The sequence below is a fragment of the Sebastes fasciatus genome, chromosome 13, assembly GCF_043250625.1.
Source record: "Sebastes fasciatus isolate fSebFas1 chromosome 13, fSebFas1.pri, whole genome shotgun sequence".
NCBI classification, from domain to species: domain Eukaryota; kingdom Metazoa; phylum Chordata; class Actinopteri; order Perciformes; family Sebastidae; genus Sebastes; species Sebastes fasciatus.
This window is the reverse complement of record NC_133807.1, coordinates 5,318,286-5,340,162: the sequence shown is the minus strand read 5'-3', so window position 1 is coordinate 5,340,162 and position 21,877 is coordinate 5,318,286. Positions and strand designations below refer to the sequence as shown.

Below are 21,877 nucleotides of genomic sequence, written 5' to 3'. Positions count from 1 at the left end.
ATAGCCCAACGAGTCTAGTGACTCTTAACCCAACCCTTCAAACAGATGTGGTACTGTGGCAGATGTGGGGCATACTTTCCAACCCTCCTCATTTTCCCTGAAGACACCCGTTTTTCATTGTCCTCTCCTGTAGCTCATGAAAAAAATCATGCTCCTCTGTGTCCTTCGGTGCTCCTATGGCATCTGCAAGATTTCAAAGACCGGGGAAAAACAAGCAGTAAGAGCTGATCTGAGGTCTGCTGTCAAATTCTCCCATCAGAGGCTAGATTTTTTGAAGCCTGAAAACAGAGCCATGAGGAGGAGCAGAAGTCTCTCTCAAAACACTTGAATTACAATATGCTGAAAGGTTATTATGGAATTTTTTACTAGAACATGTTTACATACTTTAATGTTTAAAAAACACATTATTTTCCTCATTCTGTCTGCTTGAATATACCTGTATTCATGCTCTGTCTGAAACGCTCCGCTTTAGTAAATTTCAATGGAATGGCAACAGAATTGCTGAGCTAGGCATTAGCTTGGGTCCACGTTTACGTCCTGTCAGCTGATGTCATTCACATACACTGCAACAGGAAACAAACTGGGACACATTTAGAATGTTTATGTTTAAAACCTTGTAATGGTCTAAATATTGTATATTTGTGACATCACAAATGGACAGAAATCCTAACGGCTGGTTTCAAAAGCACAGTTTCTGAATATGGGCTGTGTATTTCTCCGTATATTGAGCGTTTCGATACTTTCACAGTATTTATATAGAACTTGAACCTGCTTTATAATATATAAGACATGAAAATCTCACTTTTTACAATATGGGACCTTTAATTCAGTCCCTCCACATTTTCACATCATTATTCATCTGTGTTCCAGTAGCCTATAAAATGAAATCAACACACACTGACACATACATACACGCACACACACACACGCACACGCACACCCACCCACCCACACACACTCACGCATAGACCTCCACACTAACACAGCAGGGTGGGACCGGATGCTGCCTCTTTAAACTCTTCATCTCCGCGCGCCCGCCGGCGACCGTGCTGGAGCTGCATTCACGTCCGACCATAAAATGCGTAAAAGTGAGCTTGCCATGTGAACAAATATTGTCCATGTTAGGTTTGCGTTCACATCATTCACGGTAACTATCATTCACGTTCACACGGCAGGTGAATTATCTGTGAGTTCTATGTAACGTCTAAGAAATAAACTGTGTTTCAGCATGTGTGTGTGTGTGTTTATGTGTGAGTGTTTAGAGAGAGAGAGCGGATTCCCTCGTCTCGTGTCGTCTCTCACGAGGGCCGCCCCGCGCTGCGCGTCCATGAGGCCGAGAGGGATTTGCGCGCCCGCGTCTGAATACCGGCTCGAGCCGGTAAAGAGCTGCTATAAAGAGAGAAGAGAGCAGGAAACCATCGAGGAGAGACAACAGATGCGGCTCTCTGTGGTAGTGCCAAACTAGACCAAAATATCGGCTCTACTACTTATGTCTTTATTTATTTTTTATTTGTATTTTAAAAGAAAAAGAAATACGTAAATGATTGAAAGGTAAATAGTCTAATACATTAAAGATGCAGTGAAATGAGGAGGAGAGAGACCAGCAGAAGACTCCAGCCTCTCTGAGCGTCGGTAGCGGTGAGTAGCGTTCACATGTCAGCTGGCAGCTGCAGCTTTGAGATGATGCTGTCTAACGTTAACGGGCAGCAGTCAGCTGATCCGCTGTGTTACTGTTGACTAACCGACACTACAGGAGGTATAGTGGTCTGCTCTCTGACAATAACGAGACACAACAGTCTTTATTGATGTTATTATGTTATTGGCACACACAAAATGGCTATAGGCCTGTATGTAAATATACTCTTGATATCTGTGTTAACCCATCAGTGAGCTGGAGGAACAGCTGGGATATGCAGCACATTGACATCATCCCTCCTCCTCCTCCTCCTCCCCCTCCCCCTCCTCTTCATCCTCTTCCTCCTCCTCCTCTTCCTCCTATACTGCGTCTAAAAACATGTCAATCAAGTCAGTTCAAGGCAGGTTAAAAAAACAACCTCAAAACATTTATTCAATCACAGACAAGTGCATAATTCAGATGCATTCACAGATTGAAAAAATTTAATATCGCAATATTATGTTTTGTGTTACTGTATCAATTCTCAAAAACACTGTATTTTAAATTAATAGCTTACATGAAAAGATGAACTAAGTCATTACTTTATTTCATTCTCAAAGTAGTGCTATGATGTTGGATGATACAGGGACTGTGATAAATGCAGATCCCACTGTTCTGACTGCAGAAAAAGTCAACTTTTTTTACTCAGATTTTATGTATATGGTGGTGTGTTCTTTATGCAATGACAGTTTTCTGAAAATTAGATTGAAAATATATCACCTTGCTTACAGTATCGCAATATATCACAATATATTGAATCGTAACCCCTGTATCATGATACGTATCTTCGTATCGCCAGATTCTTCTATTTTTGCAAACGTTTCTCAGCCTTAAAAAAATATTTTTCTAAGCCTGACGCTGAGATTTTAGACCAGGGGTGCCCAATACGTCGATCGCGATCTACCGGTCGATCGCAAAGGTAGTGTGGGTAGATCGCATGGCATTAAAAAAAAAAAACATTTTTTAAAAAAAAACATTTTTTTTTTTTTTCTGTCCGGACTATGCATCCCTGGCTGATTCCATTCAGTGCAAGTCATCAGAGTAAGGTAATGACAAAAAATGTACAGAGTTATATTGTACAATATGGGTTCATGCAGTTATGCAAGGTACACCAACATATATTGTACATATAAAGAATACTCAATATATTTATAAATAAATATATGTTTTGCATTTTTATAGTAGGTAGATCATTTTGACTTGGTCATTTTATAAGTAGCTCGCATGCTGAAAAAGTGTGTGCACCCCTGTTTTAGACCAACTTGCAACATATTGATCACATTTCGATGTCCACATTTTATCAAGATAAAGGTGCCTGTACATTATCAGCATGTGACCAAGCACCCTCACCTGATTTCACACAGGTGTGGGTCCCGGAACAAACCAATGAAAATCCTAGATATCAATTACATTACATATCAACAAATAGGATGCAATCCAATACATCAATCTCCAGAAGCAATATAGTATATATGATAAATATAATAAATCAATTTTTTTTATTATCATTATAGGTGAATCTATCAATTGTTTTCTCAGCCAATTAAATAAATTGCTTAGTCTATAAAAAATCTGAAAATAGTAACCGTGATGATTTAGCATAATTATTGGATTCCACAATCAAGGGAATTTAAAGTCAATGTTACAAATGTTCAGTGTGGAGTTTGCATATTCTGCCTGTGTTAGCGTGGCTGCAGCAGTATGTTCGACAGTTCTGGTGAAAGTTATGCTGTAGTTGTAGTTGCTTCCATCCAGATTTTCTCACGTAAAAACTAGGGCTGTCAAGTCGATTAAAATATTTAATTGCAATTCATCGCATGATTGTCCATAGTTAATCGCGATTAATTGCAAATTAATCACACATTTTGTATGTGTTCAAAATGTACCTTAAAGAGAGATTTGTCAAGTATTTAATCCTCTTATCAACATGGGAGTGGACAAATATGCTGCTTTATGCAAATGTATGTATATATTTATTATTGGAAATCAATTACCAACACAAAACAATGACAGATATTGTCCAGAAACCCTCACAGGTACTGCATTTAGCATAAAAAAAATATGCTCAAATCATAACATGGCAAACTGCAGCCCAACAGGCAACAACAGCTGTCAGTGTGTCAGTGTGCTGACTTGACTATGACTTGCCCCAAACTGCATGTGATTATCATAAAGTGGGCATGTCTGTAAAGGGGAGACTCGTGGGTACCCATAGAACCCATTTACATTCACATATCTGGAGGTCAAAAGTCAAGGGACCCCTTTGAAAATGGCGTGATTATCGCGTTATATTTGACAGCCCTAATAAAAATGTTTGGATGGAAACATGGTGGTATAAGTCACTGAAAATGAACTGAAAACAAGACAATTAATCGTCAACTAAAATGTCATAATCGTGACAGTCAGAGTTTCAGTCATGACTCCAGGAGCAGCAGCCAGTTGTTTCCACCAAGAGAAAAGTCTGTGTCTGTCAGTTTGTGGTGGAAGTTAGGACTTCAAAATGAGCTCACTGATGTCATCTCTGTTTCTTCCTCCAGGCAGCCTGCTGTATAGCCATGAGGGTGCCCCATTCCGAGCGTTGCTTGGGTCCAAATGTTTACCCGGAGGTGCCCGACGGCGGCTGGGGCTGGGCCGTGGCCGTGGCCTTCTTCTTGGTGGAGGTCTGCACTTACGGGAGCATCAAGAGCCTGGGTGTCTTCCTCCAGGATCTGATGGAAGAGTTTGGAGAGAGCAACAGCCGAGTGTCATGGGTCATCTCCATCCCTGTCTTCATCTTTACCTTCTCTGGTCAGTCACTCATGTGTGTAGCTAGGCCAATAAAAGGAAAAAATATATATACTTTTTCAGAGTATTTTTCACGAACGTGAATGACAATTGTGTGTGTCTCATTTGCGGTGCGAGCGTGTCAGTCGGTAAAAGATGTAACATCATTCTACGAACAGAGAAGGTAAAGAGCCGAAGACGACAGTCTCTGTTTACCAAGCTGACGAAGAAGGCCAACACAGCAACAGAGGCTTCGTTTAGTGGCGCACATTCTAACTAAAAACAAAAAGCCCTTCACCTATGGCAGAATTGTAATAGACTCAATGATTGCAGTGACTGAAACGTTATTAAAGGATCATGAAAGTAAGAGAGAAAGTCTGCTATTACCGATCTGCTATGAGTAGCTCTCAGCCACTTTCATGTTGTCAAATTAGCTCTCAGAAGAATCATAGGTTGGAGACGCTTGAGTCACTGGATGCAGACTGTGGGTTAAAGTTCTATCTCCCACAGCATCCTCTTCCTCTTCCGCAAGGCCACTGTGTCTGCATCCTGTGCTTAGCGATACGCCAGAGCGTTTTTTGTTCCCCTTTATGGCAGAATGACAATGTGTGGAGCCAGACCTTTCTTTAGCGCTGACACAGCGCTGTGGAGATAGGTCTGCCTAGGCAAGACTGGTTTACTATAACATTAAACTAAGAAACAGCAAACATTCATCATTTGAGAAGTATTTCTGCTTGAAAAATGATTTAAATAACTTTTACCAAAGTTGCAGATGAATTATCTGCCGATCAATAAGAAATAAATCTTTGTTTCGACTCTACGTCCTTGTATTGATTACTGGTATTTAGGGATGGAACGGTTCAGGTAAAAAATTTGGTCCGCTTGTCACGGTTCGGGACGTGTATGAATTGTTTGGTTCATTTGAAATAAGTCAGGAGGCCGATTGTCTGTTTTTTTTCATGTAGTTAGGCTCATGTTACTTGAGCCGCGCTGTACGCTAAAGCAACACAGTAATTCCAGCAGCACAATCCCTGTAATGTGTTTTATAGTTAGTTATTATTTTTAAAATAACACAGTGGCACAGAAATCCAACCATATGCCTTTCCAAATACTGCACTTTTTGAGTGGAAAAACTAATCTTTCAATTAAGAGCTGATAATCAGGGAATTGAGACATATGTTAAACTGTTCTTTTTTTTTTTTTTAGTATAGTTCTGGTTGAGCTTATGCTTCAATTTATGTTAAAGGCCTTAGTCTATAATCACATCATATTTGTATGAAAATAACAAAGCTGCATTTTTTGTTTGCACTAATGACTGTAGAAGACCTATTCTTTCAATTAAGATTTGACAATAAAGAAGTGTTTATGTTCTTTATGTAAGCCATACTTTTGTTAAGGCAAACATTTATTTTTGCCAAATAAACAAAAAGCATGTTGAAATCAGAACATGACCTCCATGCAGTAACATAAATGAACCGAACCGAACCGAAAACCGTGACCTCAAAACCGTGATATGAACCGAACCATGAATTTTGTGAACACCCCTACTTGTATTGCATAAAATCATGAAGACACATCCTCGATCAATAATTCAGTTCTAACAGGACAGCCGTGCTTCCAAATCAAGGTCTGCAAAGGTGGAGAGAAATTACTACTGATTACTGATCTGCTGCATGCGTATGTGGATTTACGGTATCCAGGTTACTACAGTGCACGTAAACATGTCGCCCAGTTACCTGTGTAACCTGAGTTCTCAGAGTAACTGCGTTTGTTTTGTTGCTCATATACATAGTGATATCCATTTACTGCTGGACTAATAATCCTCAACCTAAGTATGATTATACTAACTGTGCACCACCCATATGCATGTACAGTCATGTCTGCGCAGCAATAACACTAATGATCTGTTCAACAGGCCATACTAAGTCATTGTGCAACAACTAATATATATAGGTTAACTGAGTTGAACTGATTAAATGAAATGCTTGTCATGTCTTCCATCCCCCCCCACCCCAGCCCCCCTGTCCACGATGCTGAGCAACCGCTTCGGCTGCCGTCCAGTAGTGATGATGGGAGGCTTCCTCATCATCCTGGGAACCGTCACCTCGGCCTTCACCAACTCCATCAATGAGATGTACATCACCATCGGTGTTGTCTCAGGTACTTATCAAACTCCATCTGTCTTTGTGTGTCTTTCATTGTAATGTTTCTTCTTTTAAATCACGCCTCAAAACCTACCTTTACAGGAAGGCCTTTTTATAGCAATCCCTTGTTTTAAATTTCATTGTTGTTGACTTGTTGTACAAAAGTCTTATTTTATTTTGGCCTATGTTTTTATGTTTTTATTCTGTATGGTTTTCATCTTGATGTTTGCACTATTTTAACTTATGTAAAGCACTTTGTAACTATGTTTGGAAAGGTCCCATACAAATAAATTGTATTATTATTATTAATGACTGTATTGATCTTGCAGATGTGTTTGTCTTGTTCACAGTAACAGACTGTAATGAATGAACTAAAGCAGCGTCATCAACAACAACAACAACAAAATCTGAACCAATCTGTTTCTTCCAGAGCTGTCCAATGACTGAGAGGTGATCAGCCTCTTCTAAACACCATACAGCTTTAGTTTCTAGGAAGGAGTGACAGAGCAGAGCAGGGAAAACTGGAGCAGCCAAATATTCCCCCCAAAAAACTCTAAATTCTCTTTCAGATCAGGATTTAGGGAGCAGGAAATGGCTGAGGAGGAAGGAATAAATTGACTGGATGATGATGCTTTAGATTACCACGTTTGTGCATCTGAAATGGACCACAGCTAACCTGACATCCCCCCCCCCTCTCTCTCTCCCCTTCTTCTCTTACTTTGTCTTTACATGCTTTTTGTCTTTCAGCAGCAGCTGTAGCAAAGCTCAATCATCTCTCGCAGCCTGCCACCTTTGACAAAGGAGTGACCTGACACTTCCCATGTGGGCCAGTGGCTGTCACGTTCCCCTTTTTCCTCTTCTCTGTTCATTGTTTACAGGCCTCGGCTACTCCTTCGCCTTCCTCCCCACTGTCACCATCCTAGCCCAGTACTTCTCCAGACGGCGGGCCCTCGTCACCTCCGTCGCTTCCTCCGGAGAATCCTTCGCCTTATTTGCATTTGCTCCGGGTGAGTGTTCGAGTCTCAGAGGGGGCAGTTAGCTGAAATGCAACCTATATGAAGTGAAGCTATTTTTGAGAATAATAATAATAATATTAAAGCTGCAAGCAGCGATGAACGGGCCCTCGCACCTCCTTGTGCGTCGAGGGGTACTGGCGGGACGCCGATCTACGCGGCCAGGCACGATGAAACAGGAACTCTGAGTGCAATGACGCCTGCCACAAGACTCTATGACAAATGGTTAATGAGTTATGAAAGGGAGTGTGGCTAATGTGTAAGGGGCGGGGAAAACCATACCAATGAAACAGGAACCCTCTGCTGAATGATATGACACCTCCCAAAAGACTCTACGACAAACGGTTCATGAGTTATGGAAGGGCGTGGGGCTAACGTCTTGGGGCGGGACTATGAGTCTATTTTTGCATGTAAATGACATCATGACTGGACCCTTATCATGCCTGAGAAATTCGGGGCGGATCAGACTATGTACAGTGGAGAAACTTCCTGTTTCATGGCGAATGGCCCAAAATGGCCGCCACGCCACGGTCAGTGAAAACTCACCATTGAATAACTTTTCATCCTTAAGGTCTTAAGATGGTCCTGACCAAATTTCAAGTTGTTCTGATTAAATCTGTAGGAGGAGTTACACGAAAGTACATGACCTATGAAACAAAAATCGCACATTAAATTCAAAATGGCTGACTTCCTGTTGAGTTTTGGGCATACCTCCAAGAGGATTTTTTGTGCATCTCCACATGTTACATCTGTCTACCAAATATTTTTACCGTTTTGAGCGTGGCAAAGGCCTCGAAAAGAGCAATTCATTTGCATGAAAAATAAAAAGTAAAAAAAGAATAATCCCTACAGTGTCAATAGGGCTTTCGCTGGCCCAACGTTGCCGGTGCTCGGGCACTAAATATTGAGTGTGTAAGTTGTTTACCTTGCTGAGGAGCTTTACTACCTGCAGTATTTACAACTTATACACTATTTTGTAGACACATTTTCGGTGAACGGTCGTGGTTAACCTACCGTGGTGATCGCACTAACCTATGTTACAAATACATTGGTTTCCTGTGAGTGCTTCACAATAAAAGCCATCCCGTGTTTTGCCAGTTGAAAATGTGAAGCATCAGCGGTAGGAAATGTTGGTTTAGCATTAGCATTAGCAGTAACTTCAGTTAAATCCAGCTCTGATAGGGCTGTAGACAAGCCCCCAGGAAGTGCGCCGCTCGTTGATCCCAACTTTCGTAGTGGCCAAACGTCGGTACTGCAACTTCCGTGTCAGTCACGTGATGCCATTGGGCCCAAAAATACTTTTCCCCATAGACTTACATTGGGAAAGAGACGTCTGTAACTCAGCAGATCATTTTTTTTTTTAGGTGAATCAACTTCCCAGTACAAACACTCTAATAGTCCTTTTTAGTTTTTAAAGTTGTATAACGCACTAATAGCCGAATCCAGAGTTATTTCCCTTCCTCCGTTCATGTGACTGAGACCCAGACCGAGGCTGGAGCGCAAGCCGTGACGACGTCGTGACGGTTGGACCCCGTGACCGAGCGGAAGCTACTGCGCATGTTCCATGTAGCCCAAGATCCGGGTACTTTTCCAGACGGAAGTCGAGCCATTTAGGCTTCATGCGCCGATGAGCAACTTTCATAGGAGTGAACGGGGCCCCGCCTCCAACGCTGTATCCAGTTCTCTTTATACATCCATGGTCTGTAGGACAGTGAACAGGTAACAGTCAGGCTGATGCTATCAATGCTATCAATGGGATCAAATTACAAACAGTAACACTGGATACATGTGAAGGCAAGTTGAATCCAGCATGGGAAGAGAGAGGTAATTATATCATGTAAATACACTAAATGGCTATTACTGAAAAATGTAGACCATAAATAGCATGCAAAATATGGTTTGATATCATAACTAGTTCAAATGGATGTATTTATTACTCCTTTAAAAAGTTGCCAGCTCTCATTTTCTGGTCTTATCTGAAATACACTATAACATACATACACATATACTACATCTCTCTCTCTAAATGTAATAGTAATAATGACCTATGCTCTTCTCTCTCCACAGCTTTCACCACACTGAAGGAACACATTGGCTGGCGCTACTGTCTGGTTGTCCTCGGCACCTTTCAGGTGTCTGTGATTGGCTGTGGGCTTCTCCTTCGTCCAATCATCATTGAGCCGGAGCCTGGAAAGGAGGACACTGAATCAGACAAACAGCCTCTCTCTTTGAAGCAGCTGCAGACTGTTTACGAGTTGGAGAACGAACAAACTGGGACTTCCATCAGGTCAGGAGGGTCCCGGGGTTCAGAGGACTCTGGTGTCACCTCCCTCTCCACATCGAACGAAGACCTGAGGACCGCAGGAGCTGACAGCAAGGCTCTGATGGAGTGGGAGGAGGTGCAGGACAAAGAGCCCAAGGAGCCGTCGCTGTCCACCCCTCCCACCCCAGTCAATCCTCCCAGCCCCAAACTTCTGGACTTCTCTGTGCTTAAAGACAGCGCCTTCATCTGGTACTCCCTCTTTGGCTTGTTCGCCACGCTGGGCTTCTTCGCCCCGCAGCTCTACATCATCGAGCTGAGCAAGAGCCGCGGCGTGGAGCCCGGCATGGCCTCCTACATGCTCTCCGTGATGGCCGTGGCCGAGACCTTCGGCCGCCTGTCCATCGGGATGGTGTTGAACAAGGTCCGCTGCAGGAAGACCCTGGTGCTGCTGGTCTGCGTGGTCCTGCTGTGCCTGGTGCTGGTGGCCTTCACTATCGTGTGGGAGTTCTGGGGCCTAGTGGTCTGCTGCGCCCTCTACGGCTACTTCATGGGCACCGTCGGGTCCACTCACATCCCGCTGCTGGCTGAGGAGGACGTGGTGGGCATCCAGAAGATGGCGTCGTCTGTGGGAGTGTACGTCTTCATCCAGAGCTTCGCTGGGCTGGCAGGGCCGCCACTAGGAGGTACAAGAGACTGTTCACCTTCTCTCTGATTGCACTCATCAGTGTAGGACTTTTTCCTAACAGCTGTCTTGTCTTCCAGGTGCGTTGGTGGATGTCACGCAGAACTACGGAGCTGCATTCTACTCCTGTGCGGCGGGCATGGGCCTCAGCGCCGTTTGCCTGGCTCTGGTCGGCCCGGCCAAGTCTGGCATGTGCAAAAGACGGAGCGGAAACAAAGAGGAAGGCAGGAGCACAGAGGAAGAGGAGAACATGTCTCAGGATAGCGGCCAGGCGGACGTTTCGGATGTGGGCTTGGCCCTGGAGGACAGTCCGGTCAGACAGGCTGTGGATCAGGACAACGCCTCTGTAATAAGAACCTGACTACAGCATGACATCACCTCATAACCAATGACTCACCACCAGGACCAACAATACAGTCCAGATGCAGTGTCACTAACACTAATCCCAGATGCTGCTGGTTCCAAATCTCAGGTGTCAATCTCTCTCACATTCTGAAAAGATTGAAGTTCACTCATTTCCAGAAAGGAAGAAGTTTGTCCACTAATACCAAAGACACATCCATGCTGAGCACATGGTGTCACACCTGAGCTATTTCCCTACTTTACACACATTCCTGTTCCAGCTGTTTAGGGAAAACCTCACTTTCACAATCCTCCGTGTATCATCAGTTTGAGTACCTTTATCTCAGGAAAGACGTGTTGTCGTCATGGATACTGAAGCGCGTCATGAGCAGGAGCTGATATTTGTCAGAAGCCTGCATGAAGTTGTGCTCGTCGATTCCTGCTGATGTCGAGGCGCGCGTCCTCGTCACAGCCCTGCTTCAACACCTGCACGACGTGTCGTTCAACACATGATGGATGCAAGCTCGACAACCACATGAACACAGTCACATCTTCACACACAGCGGAACACGCCGCGGCTTTAAAATGTAATTCTCCTTGCAAAATGAACCGTGGATAAGCTACCTGTACACATTTGATGCATGGAAGAATGATTTCAGTACTGCTAAAGGTGGACAAGAAAAGCAATTTGTGCATACAGTTTTGTGTCCTATCCATCAGCCGTATGCACATTCATGTAATCGATATTTGAATTTCTACCACTATGGTAACTAACCTAATTATTGCAGCAGTGTTCACTGATCCTTGAGCTTCAGCTTAGTCTCTGTAGCCTGTATTCTATGATTCTATGATATTGGAGGTTGTGTTGGATTCATTTTGCACGAGTCTAGGGAACCTTTACATCCTTAATTTTGCATTGCTTTGGGTAAAAGCATTGACTGTAATATCTATTATCTAAGTTCTCATGATCCTGGTGATATACTGTACGATGACCTTGTTACAAGTAACGGCAGACAAAACTGAAAAGTAGTCACGGTACAAGAGAAGAACCTGAGGTTCACGTCAATTTATTTTCCGATGCCATGGCTAACTAAATACAGTGTTAAAGTGTACAACTAGAGATGGTCATATACAGTGTGTATAGGAGAAATGGTGGGGCAGCAACTACTTTGGAAAGATGCAAAACTGTGACATAATGTGCACTTTTTGACATTTTCCACACAGTTTAACACCGGTGATAATCCCACTGAGCACATACTTGTTTCCCTCAACATGCGGGTAAACTGCTGAATATCCTTTATACAGTATGTGGTGTGAATATAATAATAACTTTATTTAGCACCGTTCGAAAACAAAGTTACAAAGTGCTTTACAATAAAAGCACGATAAAAGTAATTAAACATCCAGAACTTAAAGGTCCCATATTGTTAAAAGTGAGATTTTTATGTCTTTTACATGATAAAGCAGGTTTAAGTGCTGTATAAATACTGTTAAACTATCAAAACGCTCAATATACAGAGAAATACACACAGCCTGTATTCAGAAATTGTGCGTTTGAAACAAGCCGTTGGGATTTCTGTCCGTTTGTGATGTCACAAATATACAATATTTAGACCATTATACAGTTTTAAACGTAAACATTCTAAATGTGTCCCAGTCTATTACTGGTTGCAGTGTATGTTAATGGTATCTGCTGACAGGAAGTAAACATGGACCCAAGCTGTTGGCAGGAAACGCAATTCCGTTGCCATTCCGTTGAAATGCACTAAAACTGAGTGTTTCAGACAGAGGGTAAATACAGGTATATTCAGGCAGACAGTATGAGAAAAATAGAGATTTTTTGGAACATTAAAGAATGTAAACATGTTCTAGTAGAAATACAAAATGCAAGTATGAACCTGAAAATGAGCATGATATGGGACCTTTAAGATCTAAACAAGATCAAATCAAATATCAATTTTGGGTAGCTTTGTTTGATCTGCCGAGCAAGCCCAGTTTTACCTCGTTATCCTGCTGCTTTCATGTTCCGTAATCCTCTCAGAAAGGATGCTTGACATCCTGAAAACCTGTTCTCAATCTCGGAACCCGTCAGCTGTCGATCTGACGCAATTGTTTGCAGTCCAATTAGCAACTTGAGATGCGAGACTGGAGTTTGAGTGTACGACCAGATTTCACAAGTTGCAAGTTCACAAGCTAATGTTAAAGCTATAAAAAGCTCAATCACCGTCAGACGATAGCCGACGGGTCCTGCCTCTTCTGCCCTCCACACGGACTGTTTACCTACCTTCAACCAAAGCCTGCTAGAACGTGATTGGTCAATACTACTCGGACTACAAAAACGGAAATCAGAACGCTCCCGATGCCCAGATCTTGTGCCGTTGATTACAGATTCTACGTGTGAATGCAGAATCTTGTTTATAGAGATTAGCCTGTTCTTAACCAGGTACCATTCAAATAGCAAATAGCCAACCAAAATGCAGCGAGGAACAGGCAGATCAGCTCCGCTTGGCATCAGATTTGTGGCCTAACATCCACTTTCGTTGCCAAAAGGCTTCGGGCGTATTGTTGTTTTTCCCACACTCATGTCACCTGACATTGTGATTGTGGGGCTACATAGCAGCCGTGTGATCCAAGCGATATTAAAACATCATTTTAAAACTATTCTATCAGCCGCTGACCTTTAAGTGTAGAATTGGGCCCAGAGTTGGGGCGGCACTGTGGTGCAGTGGTTAGCACTGTCGCCTCACAGCAAGAGGGTCGTGTTAGCGTGGGTTTTCTCCGGGCGCTCAGGTTTCCTCCCACAGTCCAAAGACATGCAGGTTAGGTTAATCACTGACTTTAAATGTCCCGTAGGTGTGAATGTGAGCGTGAATGGTTGTTTGTCTCTGTGATAGTCTGGAGACCTGTCCAGGGTTTACTCCGCCATCGCCCAATGTCAGATGGGATCGGCTCCAGCCCGCCCCCCCGCCCGCAACCTCGAATAGGATAAGCGTTTACAGATAACAGATGGATGGATGAATCCGGAGTTATAATAATTTCTAAATTACTCCACTAAACTGTGGTACCACTAAAACCACATCTTTTTTTTCCTGCTGCCAACAGCCTCAGATCGTCTCAACGGCCAACACAACGACTTGAAGTTTACTTCACAAACCTGTCCTTACTCACTGTTTAACCTTCATTTCAACTAATGATGATATGATGCTCATTTTTTTTATTATAACTTTTTCCCAGTTTTATATTGAATAGAGTGCCTCCCTGCCTGCTAAGTACTGTACTGCTTTCATTATGTTTTTTTCTTTGAATAAAATCCAAACTCAGATTGGTTTTTTTTTTGTGTATCTGGTTTAGTGTTTAAGTTTGAGTTTTGTCAGCAATGCTTGTAAATAAATTGGGAACAAATCCTTTTAGCAGTGTGTCACCCATTGTATAAAAGAAAAAGAAATATAATGCATTGGAGCTAAACTGGTGTGTGGTGCTGACGTGATGTTTGGAGCCTCAAACAGTTTCTTCATCTGCCACTTGAGACTAATATGTGATATGATATTAGACAGATAAAATTAATTCTCATGCAGCTGACATATTTCTTTAAATTCAGGTGAGGTATTGTTTTGGATAACGTTATCTGAAATCCACTATAACAGTGGTTCTCAAACTTTTTACATCACGTACCACCTCAGAAAAACCCAATGACGACACGAGGCAGAGGAGGAGTTACCCGGCCCGGAGGAAGCCCGGGGCCCACGTCTGGAGCCAGGCCCAGACGGAGGGCCCGTCAACGAGCGTCTGGTGGCCGGGCTTGCCACGGAGCCCGGCCGGGGATACCCCGAGAAAGGAACGTGGCACCCCCCTCCTCTCCATCCTGTGGGCTCACCACCTGCGGGAAAAACCGCTTGGGTCGGGTGCGCTGCCACACGGGTGGCAGTGAAGGCCAGGGACCTCGACGGACCGGACCCGGGCGGCAGAGGCTGGCTCTGGGGACGTGGAACGTCACCTCTCTGTGGGGGAAGGAGCCGGAGCTTGTGCGGGAGGTGGAGCGCTATCAGTTGGATCTGGTAGGGCTTACCTCTACGCACAGCCTCGGTTCTGGAACCGTACTCTTGGATAGGGGTTGGACCCTATTCTTCTCTGGAGTTGCCCATGGTGTGAGGCGCCGGGCGGGTGTGGGGATACTCACAAATCCCCGGCTGAGTGCCGCTACGTTGGAGTTTACCCCGGTGGACGAGAGGGTCGCCTCCCTACGCCTTCGGGTTATGGGGGGGAAAACTCTGACTGTTGTTTGTGCGTATGCACCAAACAGCAGTTCGGAGTATTCGGCCTTCTTGGAGACCCTGAATGGAGTCCTGTATGGGGCTCCAGTAGGGGACTCCATAGTTCTCCTGGGAGACTTCAACGCGCACGTGGGCAACGATGGAGACACCTGGAGTGGCGTGATTGGGAGGAACGGCCTCCCTGATCTAAACCCGAGTGGTCGTTTGTTGTTGGACTTCTGTGCTAGTCATGGATTGTCCATAACGAACACCATGTTCGAACATAAGGATGCTCATAAGTGTACGTGGTACCAGAGCACCCTAGGCCGAAGGTCGATGATCGATTTTGTAATCGTATCATCTGATCTGAGGCTGCATGTTTTGGACACTCGGGTGAAGAGAGGGGCGGAGCTGTCAACTGATCACCATCTGGTGGTGAGTTGGGTCAGAGGGTGGGGGAAGAGTCTGGACAGACCTGGTAAGCACAAACGCGTAGTGAGGGTGAACTGGGAACGTCTGGAGGAGGCCCCTGTCCGAGAGATCTTCAACTCACACCTCCGGCGGAGCTTTTCTGGCATCCCTGTGGAGGTTGGGGGCATTGAACCCGAGTGGACGATGTTCAAAGCTTCCATTGCTGAAGCTGCGGCGGTGAGCTGTGGTTTTAAGGTCTTAGGTGCCTCAAGGGGCGGCAACCCTCGAACACCGTGGTGGACACCGGTGGTCAGGGAAGCCGTCCGACTGAAGAAGGAGGCCTTCCGGGATATGTTATCTCGGAGGTCTCCGGAGGCAGTTGCAGGGTACCGACGGGCCCGAAGAGCAGCAGCCACTGCCGTGACGGAGGCAAAGCAGCGGGTGTGGGAGGAGTTCGGAGCAGCCATGGAGAAGGACTTTCGGTCGGCACCAAAGTGCTTCTGGAAAACCATCCGGCACCTTAGGAGGGGGAAACGGGGAACCATCCAAGCTGTGTACAGTAAGGATGGGACACTGTTGACCTCAACTGAGGAGGTAATCGGGCGGTGGAAGGAGCACTTTGAGGAACTTCTGAATCCGACCAATACGCCCTCTATGGTAGAGGCAGAGCTGGAAGCTGATGGGGGACCATCATCAATTACCCTGGTGGAAGTCACTGAGGTAGTCAAACAACTCCACAGTGGCAAAGCCCCGGGGGTTGATGAGATCCGCCCTGAAATGCTGAAGGCTCTGGGTGGGGAGGGGCTGTCTTGGATGACACGTCTCTTCAACACCGCGTGGAAGTCGGTGACAGTGCCTAAGGAGTGGCAGACCGGGGTGGTGGTTCCCCTTTTCAAAAAGGGGGACCAGAGAGTGTGTGCCAATTACAGGGGTATCACACTGCTCAGCCTCCCTGGTAAAGTCTACTCCAAGGTGCTGGAAAGGAGGGTTCGGCCGATAGTCGAACCTCGGATCGAAGAGGAACAATGCGGATTCCGTCCTGGCCGTGGAACAACGGACCAGCTCTTCACTCTCGCAAGGATCCTGGAGGGGGCCTGGGAGTATGCCCATCCAGTCTACATGTGCTTTGTGGACTTGGAGAAGGCATATGACCGGGTCCCCCGGGAGATACTGTGGGGGGTGCTGCGGGAGTATGGGTGAGGGGGGCACTTCTCAGGGCCATCCAATCCCTGTACGCCCAAAGCGAGAGCTGTGTTCGGATCCTCGGCAATAAGTCGGACTCGTTTCCGGTGGGGGTTGGCCTCCGCCAGGGCTGCGCTTTGTCACCAATCCTGTTCGTGATATTCATGGACAGGATATCGAGGCGTAGTCGGGTGGAGGAGGGTTTGCAGATCGGTGTGCTGAGGATCTCATCACTGCTTTTTGCAGATGATGTGGTCCTGTTGGCATCATCGGTCTGCGACCTCCAGCACTCACTGGATCGGTTCGCAGCCGAGTGTGACGCAGTCGGGATGAGAATCAGCACCTCTAAATCTGAGGCCATGGTTCTCAGCAGGAAACCGGTGGATTGCCTACTCCGGGTAGGGAATGAGTCCTTACCCCAAGTGAAGGAGTTTAAGTATCTCGGGGTCTTGTTCGCGAGTGAGGGGACGATGGAACGTGAGATTGGTCGGAGAATCGGAGCAGCAGGGGCGGTATTGCATTCGCTTTACCGCACCGTTGTGACGAAAAGAGAGCTGAGCCGGAAGGCAAAGCTCTCGATCTACCGTTCAATCTTCGTTCCTACTCTCACCTATGGTCATGAGTGTTGGGTCATGACCGAAAAAACGAGGTCGCGGGTGCAAGCGGCCGAAATGGGTTTCCTCAGGAGGGTGGCTGGCGTCTCCCTTAGAGATAGGGTAAGAAGCTCAGTCATCCGTGAGGAACTCGGAGTAGAGTCCTTGCTCCTTTGCGTCGAAAGGAGCCAGTTGAGGTGGTTCGGGCATCTAGCACGGATGCCTCCTGGGCGCCTCCCTTGGGAGGTGTTCCAGGCACGACCAGCTGGGAGGAGACCACGGGGAAGACCCAGGACTAGGTGGAGAGATTATATCTCTACTCTGGCCTGGGAACGCCTCGGGATCCCCCAGTCAGAGCTGGTTAATGTGGCCCGGGAAAGGGAAGTTTGGGGTCCCCTGCTGGAGCTGTTGCCCTCGCGACCCGATCCCGGATAAGCGGTTGAAGATGGATGGATGGACCACCTCAGAAAATATTTGGCTCTCCAAGTACCACCATTATAACCGATGTTGAAATACAGCTGCGTAAGCCTACCCTAGTCAGCAATGCACAGTTCACGCAGGAGACAAATTTGTTCCTAATAATAATATTATTTATTGTTGAGTTTTGTCAGCCACGCTGTACAAAGAAGGGATAGCACTAGAACTGGCACTGAAACTTTTCCTTAAAACCATAATAATAGTTCCCATTTGGAGCCACGATTACAGTGTTTTTGAACCCTTCATCATTTTAGTTACCTCCTACCGCTTGCTATCTTGTCCTCACAGTTTAGCTTGTAACAAATCGTGGATGTTTTGCACGCACTACTACCCAACTGTGTAGCTGCTACGTGGCGGGGTTTTTTGGTTTCAAAATAAAAATATTACAGCAAAGCCAAAACCTCTTTTAAATCCCATTTCAATGATCTCATGGCTAAGGGTATTTTCATTTGTAGTAGTATTTTGATAGTATTATATGTTTTTTAATTAATTCTATTTCATTTTTGAAAAATATTTCTGAGATTCCTCCGCCTACCACTAGAGGGAGCACGCGTACCACCAGTGGTACATGTACCATAGTTTGAGAACCACTGCTCTATCTATTACCAAGGTCAGGATGAAGTTTCACACTCAACATTTCATACATGTTTCATTCTAAATGACAAATAAAAAATGTTGTGATTAAATCCCTGATATTCAGGGTCCAGTGGTTGGATAAGCTGGAGCTCAAACTAAATGAGGTCTGGTTCTTTAAAGGGACACTCCACTAATCAGGATGATGTCATCGTGGTTATCCAGAGTTAGCCTCGAGACTTCAAATATTTCACAGAAACCGTTTGAAAGATGAGGACATTTAAAGGTCCCATATTGTAATAAGGGAGATTTTCATGTCTTTTATATTTTAAAGCAGGTTTAAGTGATATATAAATACTGTTAAACTATTAAAATGCTCAATATACAGAGAAATACACACAGCCCGTATTCAGAAATTGTGCGTTTGAAACAGTTTTTTTGAACATTACAGCATGTAAACATGTTCTAGAAGAAACACAAAATACAAGTAAGAACCTGAAAATGAGCATGATATGGGACCTTTAACAGGTAGAGAAGGTGTGATGAAAGAGACTATTACATTGCATTATGGGAAATGTAGGATTCAGTGGTTTTGAAGTTTATGTCAAGGGATTCATAATCAGAATATCTCAGCATTTTTTTTTTTTTAAATATGTCTTGCTCAAATCAAATCAAATCAAATCAATTTATTTTTGTATAGCGTCAAATCACAACAGAAGTTATCTCAAGACGCTTTATATATAGAGCAGGTCTATGACCGTACACCATAGTTTAGAGACCCAACAGGATCTCAAGTTCCCATACTTTTAAAGATGTGCAGTACTAAATGACTGGAATAACCCTTTAAGTGCACTGAACTGCACCTGCTGACTAAATAGAAGCTCCCACAGCCATTCATTCAATGCTATTAAAAGTAGTGAAACAGCGCTCTCTACTGGCTGAACAGCAGTTGTGTCTCTGACACACAGGGCCTTCTCTCTGTGACCAACATGTGTATATTGTCTGAATAATGTTAAGCATCTAAAACAATGATCAAAGGAGATATATTGGCTAAAAGTGGTCAACAAAAAGTAGAACAAAGCAGAGATTTGTATGTAAGAACCATTTCCAGGGCTGACTGCCGTGGTGAGAAAACATGTGAACGTTTTGACCAGTACGACTCACACCATGACAAAACAAGTTTTCATTTTGGTGTCTTTGGCCAATTTACTGACACAATAACTGGGTTTAGAAGCATGAATGAAGTGTTGTGGGTGAGTTTACTAGCTTTTGCAGACATGCAGTAGAGCTGTGATGTCCCGTCAAACAGTTGTGACAGTTGCACTTAAAGTTTAGAGAATGTGAAGACTGTTTCGAAAAATGAGGTAAAGTGATTGAGAAAAACTGTAAATACACCCGCACACAAGATGATCTCTCCTCCCAGTGGAGCTCTTATTACTGTAATTCTTTGTGCTCAATAATAAATTATGACAACATGAATCACAGCTTTTCTCAATCGCTTTGGCACATTACAATTTAGGACTTTCCCTTTATTTCAGCATGTTAGTCATCATTGCATCATTTACCATCATTTGTTTTTGTTTAACTGACAAACTACAACATAAGCTGAGTCACCTGGGAGAGGCAGAGAATGATCAGAGACTGAGATAAGGTGTTTACAGGCCACAGTATGCTGGTTCCCATCATGGGAGAGCTCCAGTTAGCATATCCAGGTTTGTTTACATGTGCAACAACACATCATCTGGATACCACGAAAACCTAATGTCAACCACCAGTGCTGCCCCAAAGAGCAGCTTTTCTCTGGATACAAGATGAGCCCCGCCTCCAGTGCACACTTCCTGCCCTGAGAGCAGCATCACTGAGTATACAGTAGACATGACGGTGTAGTACTGTACGCTCCACCTGCACCCAAAACTGCATCATCATAGGAACGGACACTAAGCACATTCTACATTTGCAGTCGAGCAGGCTGATGCTGGATCAGCATTCTAGTATATCTGCCCTTATCTTTATCTCTGCTCTATACACACTAAGCTAATCAGGGCTGCAACTACATCATTACCAGTTAACCTAATCTGCTATTATTTCCTTTTTTTTCATCATCATCATCTTCCTCTTCTTCTAATATAACATAGGTCCAGTCATATGCTAAACTTCCTCAACTGGCTTCATGGGCCAATAGTCCTGATGGTGGCGCTGCAGCAAAAGTGTAAAGTTTAAAACTTTGAAAATTCATAACAAATCAGTTGTACGCGCTACAACTTTGCAACTTCCACCAAAATGTTCAGATGCTTCAACCTGGCAGGAATTATGAAGTCCATCACTGTTTGTCTCAAAACTGTAAAACTTATTAAACCTATCTCCTCTCACATTTTTTGCTGCGCTGCATCTTCAGACTGTCCTCCACAAACCATCCAGCCAGATTTTTGAATTATCGAAAAATTGAGCCCACAGTGCATTAAAAGGTTTGAGTGTAAACAGTACTGTACACAGCTAAATAAAGCTCCAACGCTCGTGATAAATAAAAACAATAAATAAATGGCAAAATTTTGAGGTCTCGGTAGATTGTAGGTAGTAACGTGGTAAATTTCAGAATTTTATCTCAAAAACTGTATTTTTTACAATATTTTGTATCCTCATGTGAACCATTGCAGTCAATGGAAATCAAGCATTTTAAACATCAGTTTGTCACTTATGGAGCAATCAATCTTTATTAAAATAACTTACTGACATCTCTGTGTTGCCTAGATGAAGTACGCTAATTCACAGACTTTTGTCTTGACGACTGAACTTTTGACACTAGTTTGAAGTGTGCCTTTACATGATGCAGCCCTGGCATGATTGCGTCAGCGATAGTGTGAAGAGGTAGTTTCCCCCTCGAGCAGTAGGCACACTAAGATAGTGCTAATACGTTAAAGGCTTAATAATGGTGGACTGTCCTGTACTTCTCATTTATCTTCCTCTTCCCTTTTTTTCATCTTCCTCCTCATAGTGCCAGGCCCCGACCCACAGCTGTGCAGCAGCAGCACCTACTGTATCATTTCTTACATCTGTAAAATATCAGAAAATATTGGAAACTCCCCCCAGGAGTCATCGGTGACGTGATGGAAAATCTTGTTTTATCCAAAACAAAAATTTGCCAAAGAATGAAAAATGACAAAGTATTACTTTTCAAAATAGTTGTGAAATAGTCTGACAATTGACTGATCAATGCAGCTGTAAAGCTGAGTAACAGCATCATATACCAAAACAGTAGTTCAACAAGTTTGTAAGAAATAGCAGAAATTCAATAAAGCAGACACTGACTGACATTTTTTTAAAAAACAGTTTATTTATGTTTGATTTATTTAGGAGTAGAAGGTAAGACAGCATAAGTTAGACTGTACATTGAAAGCTTGTCTATCTGAAAATTGCAACGCTGGGAGAAATGTTTTATCTGAATTATCTGATGTTGAGCACATCAAACTGTTTATGTGGCATTATTATTATTTAAAAAACAACCTAGAACA

General features: G+C 44.0%; 1 protein-coding gene across 4 annotated transcripts; it reads left to right on the top strand.

Moving 5' to 3' along the window:
* The first annotated feature begins 755 nt into the window (after positions 1–755).
* Positions 756–14,204, top strand: slc16a6b (solute carrier family 16 member 6b). Of its 4 annotated transcripts, none has more exons than XM_074655062.1 (6): positions 756–1,632; positions 4,213–4,462; positions 6,455–6,598; positions 7,461–7,589; positions 9,663–10,541; positions 10,621–14,204. In XM_074655062.1, exons 2-6 carry the CDS (start codon positions 4,231–4,233, stop codon positions 10,899–10,901), a joined length of 1,665 nt encoding a protein of 554 aa, XP_074511163.1. In that variant the 5' UTR covers positions 756–1,632; positions 4,213–4,230; the 3' UTR covers positions 10,902–14,204. The 4 variants fall into 4 exon arrangements, with proteins under 4 accessions (XP_074511163.1, XP_074511162.1, XP_074511165.1 ...); XM_074655061.1 differs by having other exon boundaries at positions 756–1,638; XM_074655064.1 differs by lacking the exons at positions 756–1,632; positions 4,213–4,462 and having other exon boundaries at positions 6,458–6,598; positions 7,333–7,589.
* The last annotated feature ends 7,673 nt before the right edge of the window (positions 14,205–21,877 follow it).